The sequence below is a fragment of the Astyanax mexicanus genome, chromosome 8, assembly GCF_023375975.1.
Source record: "Astyanax mexicanus isolate ESR-SI-001 chromosome 8, AstMex3_surface, whole genome shotgun sequence".
NCBI classification, from domain to species: domain Eukaryota; kingdom Metazoa; phylum Chordata; class Actinopteri; order Characiformes; family Acestrorhamphidae; genus Astyanax; species Astyanax mexicanus.
Window position 1 is genome coordinate 57,114,062 of NC_064415.1, and position 23,323 is coordinate 57,137,384.

Here is a 23,323-nt window from a genome sequence, read left to right on the forward strand (position 1 = left end):
TCAGAATAAGGACTGATGTCAGTGTGTGGTGCGTTCTGGGTCGTGTAGTTTGGAGACAAGAACCCTGACAAGAATCCTTTGAATAGTTAATTGTTCATGTCCTGGTTCTCTATAGTGTAAAACGAGTTGTAGATGTTTTTTTTATTATTATTAAACCTTCTTAAACGCAGAACAAATACAAGCATTTTTTTATATTATACTGATCCCATTTTTTGCTACATTTATTCTTTAGAAAACTGAGACGTAGTCACGTAGCCTCAAAGAATGACCTATATATATGTGACCTCCATCACATGATCTTTGATCAGGCCTAACGTCTCCTCAGTGTGTTATGATGGAGTGACTAATGGGGGATAATGGAGTCTCTCAGTAAGATAGAGCTCCTGATTGTGTGAAGGGTAACTGCAACCAAAGCACTGAGGCAAATCCATTCACTGCACTGAGGGGGTTAATAGCATTAAAGCATCTTTTTTAGGCCCTTTATTCAGTGCAAACCGTCTGCATCAACAAAAGACAAACTAGTATTTACTGTAGACTTAATGCATTCTATGAGAATTCTGGGTCCTCAGCTTTACCTTTTTTTTTTTTTTTTAAATCAGTATTAATTCTACATAATCCACTTTTTTAGGTCACAGATCCATCAAAACTTCATCCATGATATTAAATCTTCAAACTAGCAACTTAAACTAGAATATATATATATATATTATATTTTATATATAATATATATATATATATATATATATATATATATATATATATATATATATATATACTTTTTGTTAAGTACATAAAACTCCACATGAGTTCATTTATATAGTTTTGATGCCTTTCACTAAGAATCTACAATGTAAATATTCATGAAAAAAAAGCATTGAAAAAGAAAAGGTGTGTCTAAACTTTTGGCCTGTACTGTATATCATCATTTATTATGAACAACAACAACAAAAAATATAAAATATAAAATAAAATGAAAATAAATAAAATAAATACCACAAGACTTCAACTTTTATTTTAGTATTTTCTCTGCAGTTAACAGGAGTTTAAACATCCACATAAAACAGGATGATAATATATTTGCGGGCTGTTTGCAGCAGTTGTGATTGGCTGGGCAGTTTTAAGGAAGCTGAAAGCGAGCGTTGTGATTGGCTCAGTTTATCAGTAGTCAACATTCTATTAAAAGGAATCAGCTGTACCTTTTTCCTAATTAATACAGCTCCTTCTCTCCACTCCTCCTTCTCATCCTCTTCTCTCCTGGAAGAGAAGAGAGGAGGAAGAAGAAAGGAGTAGCAATAGTAGCAGTAGGAGATTTCTGGACGCAGCAACCGCCTCTACTCACAGGAGTCGATTCGTTCACAGGAGTCAAATACAAACGATTCCTGAGTCGTTACGCCCTGATGTAGAGGGGGGTCCGGGGGTAAATGAGAGAGGAGAGGCAGCATGGCCGCCACGGCGGTAAATAAACTCCCGGACAGCGCGGAGAGAGGCGTCGTGGTAAAGTTTTGTTGATATTTATCTGAAATTTGTACCAGAAACCCGAATAACTAACAGACTTCAGTATGAGACGCAGCTGCAGTTCGGTGCTGTTGCTAAGCAATATGCAAATGAAGCCGAAAAAAGCTTTGAATTGTTGTGGATTTGGTACAAAGTTACTGCTAACAGGATATTTTAACGCGTTTTATACCATAAACATCAAGTCATTCTAAAACTGTAGCATATAAAAAAAATAAAGCTCTAGAAGTGCAGAATCTAACAGACAGTTTGTTAAAGGAGAAGTTATGCAATCTTTATAAAAAAAAAAAAATATATATATATATATATATATATATATATATATATATATATATATATATATATATATATATATATAAATATATATATATATATATATATATAATATATATATATATATATATATAAATATATAACCTAAAGTACCAGTACCTATTGTACCTATTCTTAACCACATCTTAACTTTCTGGTATATTTTATTTAGTTTGCTTCCTAACCCTCCTATTGTGTTCTGGGACAAATCGACCCCATTTAAAGTTTGAAGATCTAGTAAATCACATGTGTCAAACACAAGGCCCGCGGGCCAAATGTGGCCCGCCACGTCTTTTTATGTGGCCCGCGAGAGCTTGTAAGATCTTAGTGTCTATAATAAATAAGTCAGAAGCGTTCTTTGACCAAAAAAATACATTTCCCACAATGCTTGTCGATTGTATTACCCGCAAAGTTACGGCTTACTGCCACTACACGGCAGTGTAGTCATTGATGTGGAAACCCTGCCGGAGGGAAGGTGTAACTTCGCGGGTGGAATTGAGACATATAAATGTTTATCCCATAATGTCCAGAAAAAGAGAAGTTGATGCAGACGGACGGCTGTGCTTCAAGGCGAAAGACCGGTATGCCTTTTGTGTTACGAAGAGTGTTACTGACCAAAATAAACGCTTTTTAGGAGAGATATAAGTTCTGTGTAAATATTTATAAGACAATAGCTGACAAAATCTGTTTTAATGACGTTAATAAACATCACTGTGACAGCGCTAGTCGCAGTTTCACCGCAGCAAAGTACGAGGACGTGAATCACTTATCTAACCAGCCTTTACTGATTTCTGCCCTCAATAACCCTTTCAATAACCTCCAATAGCCTTTAATAGTCTTCAGTAGCCTTCAACAGTCTAACCTTGCAGCCGTGGTGTGTCCACTAAACTCCGTAGTTATAAACATCCTGAGGTTAGCAGCGCGATAACTGACCTGTTTATAATGTAATCCCAGCAGTGACTCATGCTCTAAACGGCTGCTGTTAGCTGATTGGGCTGAAAGATGAACTGTAGAGAGCTGTATTATTCGGTTACAAAAATCTTTATTTCATACACAGAAGAACTTAAAAATTTTAAAAACGCTCCAGACTGGCTGAGCTGAGCCCTGTAGCCCGTGGCTGGGCTGTAGCTCTGACTCAGTAAAGACTGCGGACTTGTGGTGCTGCTGCTGCAGCTCCCACTAGTGGTTGGATGAGGAACTGCTAAATCTGAGGAAATGCTATGTTCTTAACAGCTCACAATTTTTGATTTTATATTTATTAAGCCTTATTTCAGTTAATAATTTCAAAGTTAATATAACTTGATGTCATTTCTATTCACTTGAATATTTTGGTTCTTGATTGATGGAGTTTTTGGATTTCATGACATGACAAATTAAAAGGATTTATGTTAATAGAGCAACAAGCAAACATTTTTTCCATGCAACTGTAATATTTGATTGAATAAATAATATATTGAGAGTTATTTAACATTAAGGAGTAATTACATTCATTTACATATTACATTTGGTTACATTTTATTACATTTATAAGTTACATCTGGCCCTCAGAGGACAGCCAATATGCCAATGTGGCCCTCGGCCAAAATGAGTTTGACACCCCTGTAGTAAATAATAGTCAAAAATATATATATTTTTAAAAATAAAGCTAAAGCTGCTTGCTTTATTTAGTGAGATCAACATATAACATGATAAATGATTAACCTCACATTGTTTGCAACCACCCCCTGCAAAGACTAAAACTAAAACAAAATTGCAATGTTATGTTTGATTGTTATGTAAAACTATTGTGTTTTATATGTTAAAAAAGTTATGTATTTTTTTAATGAAAAACGAGTGAATTATCCTAATTGAACCACTTTTTTGCGCATATATATATTATGTTATTAGTTTATTAATATTAGTGAAAGCCTGGTTAACACCTATGTTTAAATCTGGGTACCAGATACAAGCTGGTTTTAGATGGTCTTACCAGTTAATCACCAGTTTCCAGGTTCCAAAACACAGCTTAAGGTGGTATGAGCTGTTTTTTTAAATGGTCAAGAATCAGTGGGAAAGTTGAAGTTGTGCCAGAGCTGGATACTTCAACAAACAACAACTTAAATATCACTGTGTTCATTTGCTATATGACATATTTAACTAAACTTGCTGATCTGAACAACCAATGATTTACAGAGGAAAATCATAAAAAATATCAATTATTTACGTCCTTTTCTTAACAGATCCCTGACAACTGGCCGGGATATCCCCTGGACCTTTTTACTTTTCCCGAGCATTACTCTGGGGATCTGGACTGTGTCTATATTCCACATGGCGTCATCATGGACAGGTAACGTTTGCTCTGTTGTTCTCAATCCTTGGGAAACCCAAAGTTTGTAGTGTTTTAATTCTCTAGCACATCTAAGATTTTAGATTGAGTCTGATTTTTATGGACAAAAAGTCAAGTTTTGAAAGCGAACATAAGACAGAGAGTATTTTACAGAGACTCTATTTAACTGTTTTTTAAGTTTGTCTTGGGGCAGACAGAACATACAAGCAAAAAAACATCTAATTTTAAGCCTCCAATAAATTCATTCCTGTAAAAGGATTTTTAGTCTATGTAGCTACTCACACTGAGAGTGAAATAAGACCCAGCATATTGCCTTGTGGAACTCCCTGCGGTTTTTATAAGGCTGAGGTTTCAGGTCCTCTGAGATTTGGATTGTGCTGTGTTGTTTTTGCAGGACGGAGAGGCTGGCCAGGAACATCATGGATGACCTTGGAGACCGAGACATCGTGGTCCTGTGTGTGCTGAAGGGAGGTTATCAGTTCTGCTCTGACCTTGTGGAGCGCATCAAAGTCCTGAGCTGCAACTCCAGCAAGTCTCTCCTCATGCGGGTGGACTTCATACGCCTGAAGAGCTACTTGGTAAATAGAGTCGTCCATGTGCCAGAGATTTCTGTATTCAGTCATCAGCTGACACTCTTCCTCAGAGGATTCTTCCTCACCTCATTGATCATTCTGCGCTGTGCTCTTGCAGTCATCTTTACAGGACTTTACCACGCCTAGGAAGAGTAGCAACAATGCTGAACTTTCTCCATTTGTAGAGCGTCTGTCTTACCGTGGACACATGAACATCAAGGCTTTTAGAGATACTTTTGTAACCCTTTCCAGCTTCATGCTTCAGGTCAACATTTCTTAAACGTAGATCTTCTGAGAGCTTAATCTTTTGTGCAAGGCATGATTCACATCAAGCAATGCTTCTTAAGAACTAGCAAACTCAAAACTGGTGTGTGTTTTGTTTATAGGGCAGAGCAGCTTTAATCAACACATCCAGTCTCATCACATTGATAGGACTCGAGGTTGGCTGACTCCTGGCTCCAATTGGCTCTTAGAAAAGTCATTAGCCTAGGGGTTCACAATTTTTTTTCCCTCACTGTGAATTTTAACATGTTGTGTTCAATAAATACCTGGGACTCTATTGCAAACAGATACCATCTGTCAAGCGGGATCAACCTAAACTGAAAAAAAGGATGAGTAAAATTTACTTTAAAAAAGTTTCGCAACTTTCTGCGTTTGCTTTTTTTTTAAAAAGTAAATTTAAGTAACTTCAACTCGGTTTCAAGACTTAAATAGAGTTACACAGAGTAAATAAGTGAACTGAACTTCAGTCAATCCTTTCTTTTAGTAAACTTTACTTAAATTCTGCATACAATATTACCTAATTACCTAAACTGACCAAGTCTCACTGTCTCAACACATGGATGACGTAATATATTCTTCTCAGTATACTAAATACTAGTATACTTTAGTTTACTAAAAATAATGTATTACATGCCATTCATGTGTTGAGACAGTGTAATATGTGTGTTTTAACTAAAAATATTTACCTTTCAAGAATTATAATATATTATTTATCATAAATTATTTGAGTAGACTTAGACTTAGACTTAGACTTTACTTTATTGTCCCCCACAGGGGAAATTTTTCTTGGGCTACCCAAGATTGCATCCAGCTGTATTGGCAATACAATACAATCACACAAGCCTTTCAACAAACACAATACAATATAAGACACAATACAATGAACATGAACATAAAAGCCAGTAAAAAATACTAAAATGAATATAAAAAAAATGTAAGATATCCATCCACATCCTTATCTGTTAGCATTAAGAAGTTTGATCGATGCAGGTACAAATGAATTTCTGTACCTTATTAGTCTACCCCTTGGCACTCTGAATCTCCTCCCCGAGGGGAGAAGCTGATACTCTGGGAAAAGTACATGGTCGGAATCAGAGGTAATTCGCTTTGCTAACTTAAGAACAGACTCTTCAAAAATTGCTTCAGTTTGTTTTATCACTGCTACGGTAATGTTTTATCAATTAAGTAATTGTATAAATAAACGTAATATTGTATGCCAAAATGAAGTAAAGTTTACTAAAAGAAAGGATTGACTGAAGTTCAGTTCACTTATTTATTCTATGTAACATTTAAGTCTTGAAACCGAGTTGAAGTTACTTAAATTTTTCTGAAATTAAATTTACTTGTAAATGCAGAAAGTTGCGAAACTTTTTTTGAGGAAATTTTACTCATCATTTTTTTCAGTGTACTTTTATCAGGTCTGATTTTCTTTCCTTAAAAACTCCCAAGACTAGATTTGCTTGCCTCTACTAATGCAGATTTGAGGTTTTATGCTGTATGCCTCAGAGCGATCGCTGCACTGCATCGGCAATTCAAATATAGTAAGAATATAAATGTGCAAATATAGCGCATAGGCCCAATCTCCCCACAGGCCCAATCAGATTCACATTCCATTTCATCTCCATTTCCAGTTTCTTTACATTAAATCAGGTATAGAGGCGTGTTGAGTTAAAGTAGGACGGAGAGAAAGATAGATAGAACATCGGAGAAGTGAAGAGACCGTCCCCATCAGCCTCTTTATATCTCCGTCTCGCTCTGATTTCATGCCCAGCGTCTCATGCTGATCCTGGCAGAAAAAAAACGCTTCACTTTGAAGTCAGATCACGCTCGGCCTGATCTGAGACCAGTCCTGCGTTATCACAGAGACGAGGAGGACCAGAGCTGATCTGGTATCAGATTCTCCACTGCAGAGCCGGGAGGAAGCAGTAGAGGGCGGTACAGCACAGATTATCATCCTGCAGCTGTGGCAAATGGAGGGATAGTTCCTGTAATTTTATAGCGAAAAAAAGGAAAAGAAAAATTATAATGTTAAGTTCAAACAACCTTTAGCTTGTTGACTTTGAGATAAACCTTTGTGTTTTATGTTTTATGAGGTGTGATTGGGGTTATACTGGAGTAAAAGAGTAGATAACTTAATAAAAATATCAACATTTCTCCCAATTCCAAATAACAATATTGTAATTTAGAGCATTTATTTGCGGAAAATGAGAAAAAAGATGCAGAGCTTTCAGATTTCATATAATGTTCATATCCATAAAGCTTTAAAAGTTCAGAAATCAATTAATATTTGGTGGAATAATCCTGGTTGTTTTTTATTCACAGTTTTTTTTCATGCATCTTGGCATCATGTTCTCCTCCTCCACCAGTCTTACACACTGCTTTTGGATAACTTCATGCTGCTTCACTCCTGGTGCAAAAGTTCAAGCAGTTCAGTTTGTTGGTTTGATGGTTTGTGATCATCCATCTTCCCCTTGATTATATTCCATAAGTTCAATTTGATAAAATCAAAGAAACTCAACATTTTTAAATAGTCTCTTAGTCTTTATTTGCTCATTCATGCATCATAAAAGCAGGAAAAAGAAACACAGAATTGGAGCTGAAAAGAGCTGGTTAGTTTAAAGAGAGTGTGACGGATCCGCACTAAAATGCACGTTTTAAAAGTACTTTTTTTGCAAATTGTCACTTCATATGCACCCAAACTCTCACATTATTTATATTATGATTTAATAAAAAGGCTCCCTGAGTCCTGTCACTGTTTCTTTACAGCCTGTCTGAGTTATCTGAGATTTTGTGTGTTTTTTTAACTAGAATGACCGGTCGACGCAGGACCTCCAGATAATTGGAGCAGAGAGTTTGTCTGTGCTGAGCGGAAAGGTAATTATCACATGATTAATGCTCTTTTATTTCTCATCCATTGCAAACAGTCACTACCTGAGGGTAGACAGTGTAACATTACAACTACAGTACCTGTTAGCAGTGATCAGAGCAGAGAGTGAGAAGGCAGATGGGGAATCAAAGCTATCTTATCTCTGTGGGGCAATAAACACAGATTTTTTTATTAGATATGTTAATGCTGACTGATTGACAAAAAAAAAAAGTAGAATATGTTTTATGTGTAACTAAAACATGTAACATGTAACTGCTTATAAATGGTTTATAAAGTATTTACAACCTAATTATTAGCCATTAATGATCTCCCTCATAGTATATATATAAACTTTTTTAAATAAGCAGCTTATTTTAAAGTGATACCGTGTTTTTCTACAGTTTTAGTTTTAGTGTTTCCATTTAAATATTAGTTTTTAGTAGTTAATAGTTTTAAAGGAAAATATCTATACTATGAATATATAATATGAAGATGACCCATATCTCCTGTATGAAATAAATCTCTGATACTGAAATCTCTGTGTTGTAATGGATGGGATATAATGGTCACTGATGCTTCATGTTATTAATCTCTCTCTTGTTTTCTCTCTGCGTTTGTCGTCTGAAGAACGTCCTGATTGTGGAGGTAAGCTCATGACGTTTACTGTGCTCGTCCTTTCAGCTCGGTGTGTTTCTGAATGCAGTCTAAAAACGTACAAACTCCAGTTTTAAAGGACCAATTATCTTGTTTTTCCTGAGCGAGTGAACGTTTCAGTGTCCACTAGAGCTCATCTCATTACAGCGCCTATTATCCTGCCCTCTCTGACCCAATCAGGCTGCCGTACATCATTATTTCCTCATGGCTGTAAACACAGGCGGCGGATCTCAGTAAACACTGCAGTTATATTCAGATTTAACTGAATTCTTCTGTTTCTGACAGTCCACCCTTTCAGTTTTATGATCTTAAATCATTATTATTAATACTGTATATACAGTACAATATTTGAATCAGTTTATGTATTATTTATTCTATTTATTATGTGTGTAAGTTATGCAAAATTCAATGTATGTTTGATTGCTCCACTTATATACTGAATATATGCTGTTATATTGTATTCCTTTACGCCTATATACTTTACTGTATACACTGTGATGTGAATTTGTTTTATTTACATTATTTATTTATAAACAGTTTAAAAAAAAAAAAAGGAACCCCTTCAGTTTGTAAATCTGTTTCTCTGATTTTGCTATTTCTTTTCTAGGTTTATGTTTGAGTAAAATAAACATTCTTGTTTTATTCTACAGTATAAATTACGGACAACATTTCTCCCAAATTCCAAATTAAAATATTCTCATTTAGAGCATTTATTGGCAGAAAATGAGAAATGGCTGAAATAACAAAATAATGCAAAGAAAACAAGTTCATATTCATAAAGTTATAAGAGTTCAGAAATCCATATTTGGTGGAATAATCCTGGTTGGTTTTTAATCACAGTTATTTTCATGCATCTTGGCATCATGTTCTCCTCCACCAGTCTTACACACTGCTTTTGGATAACTTTATGCCTTTTACACTCCTGGTGCAAAAATTCAAGCAGTTCAGTTTGGTGGTTTGATGGTTTGTGATCATCCATCTTCCTCTTGATTATATTCCAGAGGTTTTTAATTTTCTAAAATCAAAGAAACTCATCATTTTTAAGTTCTCTCTTATTTTTGTCCTGCTTTACTCTATATTTTTTTGCTATACTTTTATAGATCTTGTTCTATACTATAATCTGCTGTACTCTGTTGTTCTTTACTACATATTACTGTACTCCACTATGGTTTTGAATACTTCCAGCTGAAATTAAAACCACAGACAGCTATAAAAATACAGTAGCATTAAAATAGATTCATAAGTAGTTTAATGACGCAGAAAGCAGACAGTGCTCAGACAGCTGCCCTGACTGTTACACACACACACACACACACACACACACACTCATACACGTAGGGGGAGGGGGCCAGTGGACAGGAATGCACTGTGTCAGCAGTGTGTGTGCTGTACTGTAAAGTTAAACAAATCTTTATGAACTCTCTCTCTCTCTCTCTCTCTCCAGGCTATAGTAGACACAGGTAAAACCATGAAGACTCTCCTGACCCATGTCCGAGCCTTCAAACCCAACATGATCAGAGTGGCAGGGTGTGTGTGTGTATTTATGAGAGAACATACATTTCTTCTGGTTTATCGTATTATAATTTTCAACATTCTGGACAACAGCTGGTTATTAATTTGAATAAAACAAAAAAACTGTGTGAGAAAGGGTTTATAATCTGTGACGGTCAATGCAGGAAAGTACAACCCCTCAAGGGTGCCCCTATCACCATTTACTCACAGTAGAATACAACCAGACTGGAACATGTTCAGCAGTATCCATGTATACCGGCTGTTCACTGTCTTTAACACTAGAATGGATAAAGCTTCTGACTAACTGACATTAGTTTCACTTTGAAATCATAAACACTAAAACACATCAAAACCTCAACCTATCCTTTTATATTTGGCAGAATTTGATCAACTTTACATGTCTCTACTTATCTCATTTAACTGAACTTATTTAACTGTTTTATGTGGTTATATTTGTAGCCACGCTCTTAAAAAGTCTTAAAATGTTAAAAAGTCTTAAAAAGTTAAAATATGCATAATTAAGGTAAAAATTGTGTTAACTTTACTGTAAATTTGCTGTAGGTATTAATTATTGGACTGTGCATTTTAATATCTGTGGGAAAGCTCATGCTAAAATTAGCGGCGAGAGAGCGGAGAGAACTAAGGTTAGCGGAGAGCTAGCGAACATTAGCCGCGAGTTAGCTAACGTTACCAGGGAGAGAACTAAGGGTAGTGGAGTTAACCTTAGCGGCGCCTGCTAACATACTAATTTTAACAAATGGTAAATGTTAAGTTTTGGTTTCCAGTACAATAAAGTATTTTCTACTAAAGAAATTATGACTCAATTTTTTTATATTTTATTCATGTTTTAATAATGATGTTTTATCATGTTTTAAATTGTGCTTCTTCGTGCTTTTCACAGTTTGCTGGTGAAAAGGGTCCCAAACAGCTCGGGCTGTCTGCCGGACTGTAAGTCATTTTCCATTTCCACTTTTCCTTTTTGAGTTAATAATTAAAATATTAAATGTATATTCCCTAATTATTTATTTGCATCCATCTCTATCTAAACTATAGATGTTGGTTTTGAGATCCCAAACCGGTTTGTGGTCGGTTACGCTCTAGATTACAACGAATACTTCAGAGATCTCAACGTAAGTACATGTTTAAATTCTTTCTGCAGTGAAATAAAGTCTTATTTTAAAGCAGAATTATTGCGTATTGAGTCTGGGCTTCTTCTACAGTAGAAAAAATTTAATTTGCAATTTGATTCAGCACTAAAGCAACATAAAGCGCAGAAATGGCATCTGAAGTATAAGAAAAATTTGTACTGAGGCTGTAGAGTAATATTACAGGATTATACTCAGCCTGGACTCGGGTTACGCAGCATTACGCAGTTCTCACGGGAAATATTCTACCTGCTTCATCAAAGTTACATAGGGCTGTTTCTTATAGAATATCAATGATAGAGACACTGTTACTCTCTTACTATTACAGCTATGAGTAATATCTCTCCCACACCTGTGAGCTACCTGTGAGCTACCGGAATACGATACCCAGGATGCACCACACACTGACTCCAGGAAGCCAATCACCTGAATACTGAGCACCTGCTCACTGGCCTATATGAACCCCTCACTTTCCAATTCGTATATTACCTTGTTTTGTTTTTCGACCCTGATTCTTGCCCGCCCTCTGATACCTCCTTGTCATGGTTTGTACAGAATTGCAGACACGTGCAGATACTGATAAAAGTATATAAAGTTTATTATAACAATAAACAGATGTAATCGTAGTCGATACAGAAAAATGGGTGATCACCAGTAAACAGAGCAATGAAGACAAAACCATACCAGAAACAAGAAACAGTCCAGAGTTCATACACGAGAGATCCAATATCAGAGGTAATCCAAGAGGCAGTAGTGAAAACACAGTCCAGGTAATACACAAGCAATCCAGTATCAGAGGCAAAGGCAATAATCGGTGTCGAGAAAACAAAGGCAAGGTCATACACAAGATAAACTGAGACAAGAGATATAGAACGCTTTGTAAAGAGGAGAACCTACAATACGCGGCGTGGGTGTTTGTCTGGCGTGCACCTTTATAGTGCCAGTAATCAGTATTCGGGACTTCCTGGAGGAAGCAGGTGAGGTGTCACATGATCAGGTGAGTGCGTGATGTCAGCGGGTGGTGCATTCTGGGTAGTGTAGTTGTTGGCCTGAGAACCTCCGTTAGAGCTTGGTGTGGAAGGGACAGAGGAGCTAACAGCACCAGACGTGACACTCCTTGCCTGTGTATGACCCTCAGACTGTTACTAGATTATGGTATGTTTTGACTTTGACCTTCTACTGTCCCTTTTTTTTTTAATAAACCTGTTTTATTGTATCTGCGTGTGTCTAAGATCTGCCTCGTCACGACAATGTATTTTTCAGTATTCACTATTAGTTATTAATTATCTCTGAATTATTGAATGAATTATTCAGTTTCTACAACAAATATTCAGTTTCCACTCTTCAATAATTAATAAGTAAATTCTACGAATAATTAAACTACTATGCTGGAGATGAGTGTACACTCCCTAAACCTTTAGGAGTGTTCTGTGTGACGCATGGAACCAGATGTTTGCTCCCACAGAATGAATGATAATCTCTCTCTCTCTCTCTTTCCTTCTCTCTCTTCTTCAGCACATCTGTGTGATCAGTGAGAGCGGGAAGCAGAAGTATAAGGTTTGAAGTGGAACCGCGGGTTCTCCCTGGAGGTTCTCCGTAGAGAAGATCCCACACAACGTCAGGAGGAGGAACCTGGAGGATCCAGATGTTTAGAAAAGCCTTCTCTTCCTAAGACTTAGACTTACTTAGACTTAGACTTTATTTATTGTCATTCTTAATACATTCCTGTACGCAGAACGAAATTTCATTGCATTGACTCGCAAAAATACAGAGAAAAATAATAAATATAGCATGTACAAATATAGCAAGTACAAATACAAAAATATATGAAAATTTAGCAGCATGAATTAAGTATAGATATATCACATAGATACACAATGTACATCTTCGAAAATATACACACTTCTATGATAGACTCATAAATATCTATAAATAAGTCACTTGTGCCGTTAGGAATATGTAGAGTGTAAAGAAGTAAATAACTAATACTCAGTCAGAGTTTCCTTAAATTGACCAATGTTTTAGGAGTTTAACAGTCTAATAGCTTGGGGGAAAAACTGTTACAGAACCTAACACGAGCTCTTAGCACATTTTTATGCATTATAAGATACAGCTGATAACATCCTAAACTAGTTAGAACATCCATCCGAGGCTTACGTTAATACTGGACTCACAGAAGATACAGAATTATGATATGGCTATTTTATTATGTTGCATATCAGAATTAACATGGTTGAACTGCAGTGTATGACAGTAAATACTTTTTTTTAACCTTTTATGATTTAAATAAACTAAACAATACATTTGTTTTAGCATTAAAATAAATAAAATATTAAGACACCTGCCCATTATTGTTTTTTCTTCTGTAATCAAGGGTATTAAATAGATTTTATCCTGATTTTAAACTTTAAACTTTAATTATGTCTTTAAAGTGTTAAAAAGATTAAATGTCACTACTGTCCATAAAAGGCATTTTTATTCTCCTTTTTTGCTGTAAGGATTTCATTGCATTTACCAACAAGAGCATTAATAAGGTGACCCTATCACCAACTCCCCAACTAAAAAAAAATAATTTTAAAAGAAATTAAAGATTTAAGTGTTTTTTTTTAAAGGCTATTAGATGCACACTGTTGCTGCTGCACCCCAGCCCAATCAGCTCTCTCTCTCTTGCCCCGCCCCTAAACCCATACATCACCCAGTACCTCTCCTAAACTACCCTTCATATTTTTTTTTAGCATTTTTCAAATTTGAGCTGAGGGTGGTCAGCTAAGATTTAATAAAATAAAGTTTAGTGCCCCTTTACACAGTTGTTTAACTCAAAATGTTAAATATGGGTAAAACATCAACAGATACTGACGAATATCATTTATACTGATATGTAATTATGTCATTTCCAGCCATAAGCTGCATGTTTTGATTATGTTTCGGTGTGTTAAGCTCTGTGGGAGAAGTGAAACATGCAGCACACCTGTGTACACAAACAGGAGCTCAATGCTAGCAGCCCTGGGCTTTTCAAGGTGTGTTACATAACTGTCATTAGCACATGTTATCCTTCAGCACAGTGAAAGGTCAGCTCACTTTCACCTTCAGTCTGAATGTAGACAGTAATCCATGATATGTTTGATGTCTGAGGTTTGCTACTTTTACAGTGGAGCTACTTTTAAGTGGATAAAATGGAATGGGAGCTTGTTGAGATACTGTTATCAATAAGTATTATTAGACATGTGTGAATTTTGTATTTATTTTATCCAGTCTAAGTTTAACTGCTGTTTTAGCAATGCTAACAATGCTTTTCTTATTTTCTTATATTTTATTAAGGTATTTCTGCAGCCATTGCTGCACAGTAGAATAGTGCACCACCACTTAAGATAAGCTTATGTACAGTGCATATCATCTGCGTATTATTTTTTTTCTTCTTTTAACTTCAAGAGTATTAAAAAAGAGTTGATCTTGCTTTTGTTGGACCAACTGTCTCTACTGTCCATGAAAGACTTTCTTCTTGATTTTGGAGCATTGCTGTGAGAATTTGATTGACTATGTTGAATGCTCACCCCCCAAATTAATTCTCAACTCCCCAGCTCCCCATCCTAAAAGTACTGGATTAAACCAATCTAGTGCTTATATTATATCTGCTCCATAACCTCTTATTCTATTAGCAATACTACATTTTTTATCCAATTTTCTTCCCAATTTGCACAGCCAATTACCCAACACACTCATTAGGACATGAGTCCTATCCTATCTCCTATCACTAGTGATGCTCCAACACCAGGAGGGTGAAGACTAGCACACGCCTCCTCCGATACATGTGAAGACAGACTCTGCCTCTTTTTTAACTGCTGCTGATGCAGCATTGCCTAGTAGCATCACAGCGCTAACTACTCGGTTCTGATACATCAGCTCACAGACGCAGCCTTGTGCTGATCCACATCACCCTGGGAGTGCTGGAAAAAGAGCACCGTCTACTGTACCAATCCAGAGAGAGCAAGGCCAACTGTGCTCTCTCAGGACTCCGGCAGCTGATGGCAAGCTGCATGACCAGGATTTGAACCAGCAACCATGGTGTGATTTAAGGAGCTAAATGCAATTATTAGAAGGGTATTCACATATTGTTTATTACACACTAGTCTTAAAGGAACAGCATGTTTTATTAGTTGTAAGAGATGAAGTTGTAGAATTTTGGTACATAAACGAAAATATTTTCTTTTATACATTTGATTACAGATCCTCGTGTCTTTAGCTTATCTGATTTTCAGCGTCTACAAGCTCCTCCAATGTTTCTCCAGCCCACAGTTTATAGACGTGTTTATGGAAGCAGCCCTTCCCTGCTGATCTGAGGAGTTATGAGGTTTCTCCCGTCAAGATTAGTGTTTTAACTTGGGAGGTTTCTGTCTCCACCCAAACCCACACTAACCACTTCCACTCGGTGGGTAGGCATCGCCAGCGGAGACGCAGGAACCCGTAGTTTGGTGCAAGGTCGTGTTTAAGGCGGGCGCTTGGCCTGTTTGACTCACATACAGGTGGACCCTGCTGGAAACATCTGGAGTGCCCCAGCATGTCTTCTAATTACAGACCTCAGAGCAGTGCATGGGTCTGCTGTAGCAGCGCTGTGGATGCGCCAGGGCGACTTTGTCTCTTTCCAGGAAACAATAACCATCTGCTGGCTCTTTCTTCAGGGGGATTCCACCGAGTTTCAACACTGTCAACCTCTGAGATGTAAACAGAGCCGGCTGTGTTTTCTGAGCACACAACTGTAGAAAAAAATGTAGAAGGAGAGGGGAATTCTCCTCAAACTAAACTCTTAAAACTAAACCGTGGCCTGAGTGCTACACTTTTTCCTGAATTTACCCATATTAAAATATAATATAAAATTATGTAAATATATGTATATACAGCTGTGGAAAAAAGTTTCTCTACGGACAACATTTCTCCCAAATTCCAAATAAAAATATTGTCATTTAGAGCATTTATTTGAAGAAAATGAGAAATGGCTGAAATTACAAAAAAGATGCAGAGCTTTCAGACATCAGAAATCAATATTTGGTGAAATTACCCTGTTTTTTAATCACATTTTTTGTTATGCATCTTGGCATCATGCTCTCCTCCACCAGTCTTACACACTGCTTTTGGATAACTTTATGCTGCTTTACTCCTGGTGCAAAAATTCAAGCAGTTCAGAGCTATTCCATAGGGTAAAATCAATTCCAATTTGGTAAAATAAAATAAAAACTCTTATTTTTAAATGCTCTCTTTTTTCCCCAGAAATGTACATGATTTTTTCTCCATATATCCCTGAGCAGACTCCACCCTCAGCTCAAATTTGAAAAAATGCTAAAACAAAAAAAGGGAGAAGTAGTTTGAGAGGGGCACTTGGTGATGTATGGGTTTAGACCAGAAATGTTTAGACCACAGTAAAAGTATTTTTAAAGGGTAGGAAAGGTTCATAAAATTATAAGCAGGACTGATATGTTTCATGACACATTTCAGCTATTAATGAAATAAAACTAAATATGTTTTAAGGCTCATTGTCTCTTTAAAGGACATGTTCAGAGAGGTGGTTGTTTTTTTTTTTTTTTTTTTGTAATCTGAATGACCAGCTGAGTCACGGGTGAATAAAAGCGAGGCAGAAACGGACTCCTCACCACAATAGAGCTGGAGAGGAGTCGGAGTGTGAATTACAGAGGGCCTTTACACACGGCTGACACATGACTCCGGTGTTTGAACAGACAGACCAGGTTTCAGCCTGCTGGGAAAACAAAGTGCAGGACTCCACGTCTGGTCAGTTAACGGCCACCCCTGCTACTGTAGTACTACAGCACGAGGGAAACAACAGAAAATACTACAAAAAAAGGTCCTGCCTTTTGTTTAATGACATCTGCATCCCAGGAACTCATCACAATACCTACAGTATACTGTACTTAATGTAATGGAGAAGATTTAAGCCAATTGTCTAGCGGATGGTGAATAGATTTGCTTGGCCTATTATAGCCACTCTTTGACAGGTGCCATTGGAATCATTTCATCAATGGCTCCATTCACACCTTATAAGTGGCCAGAACAAAGTACAGGTGTGAACTGGATACAATCAGCCTTTTATAGATGTGATCAGAGACACATATGACCACATTATTACTGTAGTGTGAACACCAAAGCATCTCGATGTGTCCCAAATCCTCCCGACCACATTAACCATAGACATAATACATGCAGACGCCTCTTAGACTGGTGATGCCACCTATTGGAACTGACGTGCAGTGCAGCCGCCATATTGGATGGGTCTCCCACATGCGACATGCGTCCCTAGTGCATATTTTTGTATGGAGGAAGGTGTATAATACAATTATATACTATACTATATGTATAAAATGATTGTATTTATGTATTGTTCATATTTAGAAATGAACAATAAAAACTGAGACTAAATTACACACACCTGAATTAACTCTATTAACTTATCAACCAATTAAGTCACTTTTGAAGGCAGTAAATTGATTGCACTGGATTTTATATTTAGTTTATTTAGGGGTTTCAGAGTAAAGGGTTCTGAATACTTTTGCAGATGCTTTTTTTCAGATTTTTATTTGATGAAAATGTTGAAACCTATGTATCAATTACATTTTTACATTACATTTACTTTACAGTGATTTACTACTACTACTATGTGTTGGTCTATTACTCAATAAAAAAATCTCAATAAAGGACTAAGGCACTGTCAATATGATCAGGAGATTGCTGGTTCGAATCCAGGTCATGCTTGCCATCAGCTGCCAGAGCCCTGAGAGAGCACAGTTGGCCTAGCTCTCTCTGGGTGGGTACAGTAGATGGTGCTCTTTCCCCTCATAACTCCTAGGGTGATGTGGATCAGCGTAAGGCTGCGCCTGTGAGCTGATGTATCAGAACCGAGTCGCTGCGCTTTCCTCCAAGCTTGATGTTCGAAAAGAGGCGGAGTCTAACTTCACATGTGTTGGAGGAGGCGTGTTCTAGTCTTTAACCTCCTTGTTTTGGTTCATTATAATTGATAAAATGCAAAGAAATTGGAATTAAAATTAGAAATGAAAAACATATGAATAGTTTTCCAAGCCACTGCATGAGTAAACACAGATTCTAGTCTAGACAACATTTCTCTGGACTGTTTCTGTAATAATGCCAGGCTTGTCTTTGGGCTGGTCACAGGACAGACATGCAGCTGACGTGTTTTCCAGGGTTAGTCCTGCATTCTCCGCCGATCTGCTGGGAGAGGAGCTCCGAGTTCCTTGCCCAGGCAGCTTCAGCACAAAAGCTACCAAATCCCTTCAACAGGTGGCCCCTTCTGCCAGCCACCAATGAAAGGAACATTTGTCCGGGCCCTTAGAAACTGAACACTCTTCAGAAAGCTCCCTTTTCAGGTTGGCGCTGTGTGTACGGGGGTGTTTTTAACGTCACACAAAGGAATCCAACTTTCTCCAGAAGGTTTGTGAGTACGTCAACGATACAGACTACAAATGACTGACTACAAAAAAACCATTAAAACATTTTTTTTAAATAATTTTGTAATGTACATATCTGAATTTATGTAGTCTTGACTTTAGTTTAGTTTTTTGTTTAGTTTTAGCACTGAGGCTGTGCGATTAGAACGGGATAGTAGTATTAATCTGTGTAAGCTGTGTAATCAGGTAGCATTGTGAAAACTCAATTAAACTGGATTATGTTGTTTATTGTTCTACAACTGTAATAAAATTCTGTTATCTATAAAGATGAACTGAAGAATGGGCACTGTTTATGATTGGAGGTAGCTGCTGTTTATTAGCTTAGCTTGTTTGAGAAAAAAAACACAGTATAAATCAGGTTTACTATACATTAGGTTTTCTTGTTTATTCCAGTACTACAGCTACACAGCTAGTGTTGCCAACAAGTGATTAGCATGATGCTAACCGCAATCCTACAGTGTGTCTATAAATGTGGAATTAACACTTTAAGACCCTGCATTCATAGCAATGTTGTCCATTTTCTTGTGTATGTTTTCACTTTACACAGATTAAGACCTATTGTCCACCAGAATAGACATTTATTACTAAAAACAATCCCTGCATTGGAAAAATAAAAATCTGCTCACTGAAGTAAAGCACGTAGCATCTCAACTAACGTGGCAAAGTAAACACCTTTTCACATGATGTTATGAGTTTTTTACTACTTAATAATCTGTAAAAATAAATATAAATATATATTAAAATGTATTAAAACAATAAAGGTTATATCAAATAAAAATAACAGTGTTAAACAAATGACTGAACTGTAATGAACAGACAAAATACAAATATTATGTTTGATTTTTTTTTTAAGATTTCTTTTTTGTATTTATTTACTAAAATTCTGTCTTGAGCACTTTACTGACAGAAACAGCATTTTTTTTTCATCACTACAACATATGATCTAGAACATTAGTTTCTCAGGAGGCGTCTGTGAAAAATATTTTACACTTAGTGATAAAACTCCTGCATTCGGACTGCAATTGAAAAAACAGGAGGACCAGTGAGTTTTTTAGTTTTTTTTCTCGGTTACATGACATCACGGTGTTCAGTAGCTCCTCCATTTCCACTCGCTGTTGTGTTTTTAACGTGGATCTCCGTAGAAACAAGCGCTCAAAGTGTAATTACGGTGCGCAGCAGTGGACAAATAGCTAAAATCAGAGATGTGAGTCCGGATGGGACTAAAATTACCGGAGGACCACGATTACAGGAGTTCAGTGAAAAACAGTAGATAATTCAGCCTGTAATTTTTTTTTATCTCAGAGGACGTCTGAGAAAAACACGCACATAGTTGTTCTGGACGGGAATAAAATCACAGAGGACCCCCATAAAAGGAAAAATTACCCCAGAAAATAAAGAAATCATGAAAAGGGGAAAAACTGTATTTGTATCTGTATTTGCTGGTCTCAATATTCACATGTTCACTGTTCCTCCAGCTGTTTCACTGTTCACTATTACAGGGAGATATGTGTGAAATGATCCCTCCCTATAATGTGGAACGTAAAAACTGACCGTTACAAAACATTGGCCCACAGAGTGTACACAGAAGCTTCACCACTGACCCTCTTGGCCCGGGTCCCGACCCATAACACGCTCAATGAATAGCAAATATAGCAGCAGAACGACACACAAGCTGAGCTGCAGCTGCGGGAGGTCGAGAGAGAGAGAGGAACTGGGCCTTGTACGCTCGCACTGTCACACCACACACATTCCCCAGCCTGTGCCAGCCACATGCCGAGCGGCCCGACCCCACTTTGAACTGGGACGGCATGTGACTGTGGTAATCTAGCCAAACAGCTGCTGTGTGAGAGACAGAGAGAGAGAGAGAGAGAGAGAGAGAGAGAGAGAGAGAGAGCTGCTCAGATAATAAGGGTGGAGTGATGTTGGATGTGGAGAGTATTCAACTGGAGTATCCGAAAAAATTGAAATTAAATCAATGTACCCTTAATTTAAAGTGTTTTAATTCTACATAAAACCATACTGATGCTTAAAGAGGAGATATAATACCTTGTTTCACAAAAGTTAGACTCTATAGGTCTATGGGGCTATAATACAAAACATGTTCATAAAGTTCTTCACACAAAATCACTCACATAAATATATATATATCTCACCAGCTCTATTCTCTATTCTCTATTCCAGTTTCATTCTTTTTCACAATAAACTGTTTAAGGACTCTTTTATGTCACCTTTATGCAAATAAGCTGTTGCTGTCCACGCCCCATATTTACACTAAATGTTTACCACAAGTTATTGTTAGCTATTGTTAGCTAAATGGCATAACACAAACAAGCTAGTTCCTACTTAACTGCAGTGTTAGAAGCACAAAATTATTTATCTCCCTCATCTGCTGGCTTGCCACGGACAGTAGTGACAGTACAGATCCCTCCCTCAAACAAAGTCTGCTGGTTAATCCTGCTGTGTACTGTCTAAGGTTCTCAACTAAAATGTTTGAAACAATGTTTTTTCATCTGATCTAGTGGGTGGGGCTCTGGTGGGGGTTGACGAGTGAGGGGTGGAGACAGGGTGGTTTTAAGCAGGTTTCATTATTGTGATGTCACAATAAGGGAGGAGCATCCAAACGGCTTATAGAAGCAAATGATTCCTGACACAAAACTCTTTCAGCTGATTCACAGAAAACGGATGGATGTATTTTTGGTGTTTAAAATATTTATAGAGGCAGTTGAGACAAGAGTGGAAATATAAAAACACACAAAAAAAGGCCAAAACCTTTGGCAAAACTTTTCAACTTTGTGCATTTCTTTGTTTACAGGCAGTAAAAATAAAGAAACTAATATAATTATTAATAAATATATCAATGTAAATGGTCAAATCAATCAATAATAAATAAATTTGTCAATCAACCATTTAATATAATAATTGTTAAATACACATTGTTTTTATGCTTAAAATCATGAATACATGCTTATAAAGGAACATAAAAAAGTGAATAAAATGTCAATGTAAAATTGTTTAATTACTAATAAACTAAAAACTAATTAATACATTTAACATCGTATCACATTAATAACTTAATATATAAAAAGACGAAATAAACAACGCAAATGAAAAAAATATTTAAAGCCAGAACATAATGCCTCTCTGTAAGAAACTTGCTGATTGGCTAAAATTCAAACCGCAAGCGTGAAGTGGAACTTGATTGGTCGATAGCGAGAGGGCGGGGCGGTTCCAGGCCTCCCGAGAGTCCCGCCCCCTCCCTCCCGCGAGCACGTTTGTAACGATGGGAACTTGGGTTTAGCTTCTTTTACTGAATCGACTCTTTTGAATAGTCCGATTCAATGAAAAGAAGTTCCGATTCTAAGATTCGGTTCCTCTGGTCAACAAGTGAACCGAAGTAAACTGAAGCTTATTTTGTTTTGTTTCACAAGATTAAAATGTGTAAAACTTCAATACATAACTTTAAAAATAAGATTTTATGAGGTTTTTTTAGAACTATAAAACTTTTAGATTTATAAGTGAAGGATAGAGGGTGTACCCTAGATGTTAGAATTGTGTTGATGTTACATTATTGAGAGTTTTAAATTTGTAGCTAAAGGGTTTTAGCTATATAATCTAGGTTATTACATATAAAGAGTCCAGTTTTAATTATATATTTTTTATTTATCCGTTGTAACTCAGACATTACTTGATAAATGTTGCAGCAAATCATTTCAGAAAGGGTTAAAATGATGAGTTAATTTGATTTTACCAAAATTAAAACCTCTGGAATGTAATCAAGAGAAAGATGGATGATCACAAACCATCAAAACAAGCTGAACTTGAATGTTTAAGGCTGGTGGAGTAGAACATGATGCCAAGATGCAGTAAAACTGTGATGAAAAACCAGGGTTATTCAACCAATTATTGATTGAACTCTTAACACTTTATGAAAATGAACTTATTTTCTTTGCATTTTTTTGAGGTCTAAACACTCTGCATATTTTTGTTATTTTCGTAATACTGTCTTTAGTTTATAGAATACAACAACAAAGTTCATTTATTCAAACATATAATAAATAGAAAAATCAGAGAAACTGATTCAGAAACTGAAGTGGTCTCTTATTTTTTTTCAGAGCTGTTGTATGATGATTTCAATCATTAAAAATTTTTTTTTAGATTTTTTTTATTTGTGCTTATTTGTGTACAAAAGAGACATGGATAGTGTGCAGATCTTAGCACAGAAAAAGATATAATTGAATAGATTTAATACACATTTATTTTTTTAATTATTTTACTTGTGAGCATAGACACAGAACATTAAAAACGTTTGATTTGAATACAGAATTTGGTAAAAAAAAAAAAAAACATCCCCTCTTTTTTAAACAATATATATATGTTTTTCTTTTTGGTATATCATTTTTACTTAGTTATTTACTTATTTTACTTCGGTTTTTAAGTTTTCTTTTAATTTTCTTTTTCCTTTTTTCCCTTTGTACACTAGATTTTTATACCGTTTCCAGTTATTGAATAATCCTGAAGAGTTTAAATACTAAAAAAAAGAGAGAGAGGAAATTAGGTGTTTTAAAACTTTTGATTAGCAGTGTATATTACGTATTATTTTTAAGATTTTAACTGGGTTTTTAATGGGATTTTAAAGACATAAACGTTGCATATGTGCGAGATTTTTTTGTTTTGAG

At 36.2% G+C, this 23,323-nt stretch overlaps 1 protein-coding gene across 1 annotated transcript; it reads left to right on the forward strand.

The window, feature by feature from the left end:
- The first annotated feature begins 1,189 nt into the window (after nt 1-1,189).
- Nucleotides 1,190-13,519, forward strand: prtfdc1b (phosphoribosyl transferase domain containing 1b). The gene is made up of 9 exons (XM_022677787.2): nt 1,190-1,494; nt 4,044-4,150; nt 4,545-4,728; nt 7,813-7,878; nt 8,498-8,515; nt 9,969-10,051; nt 10,938-10,984; nt 11,090-11,166; nt 12,697-13,519. Exons 1-9 carry the CDS (start codon nt 1,441-1,443, stop codon nt 12,742-12,744), a joined length of 684 nt encoding a protein of 227 aa, XP_022533508.1. The 5' UTR covers nt 1,190-1,440; the 3' UTR covers nt 12,745-13,519.
- The last annotated feature ends 9,804 nt before the right edge of the window (nt 13,520-23,323 follow it).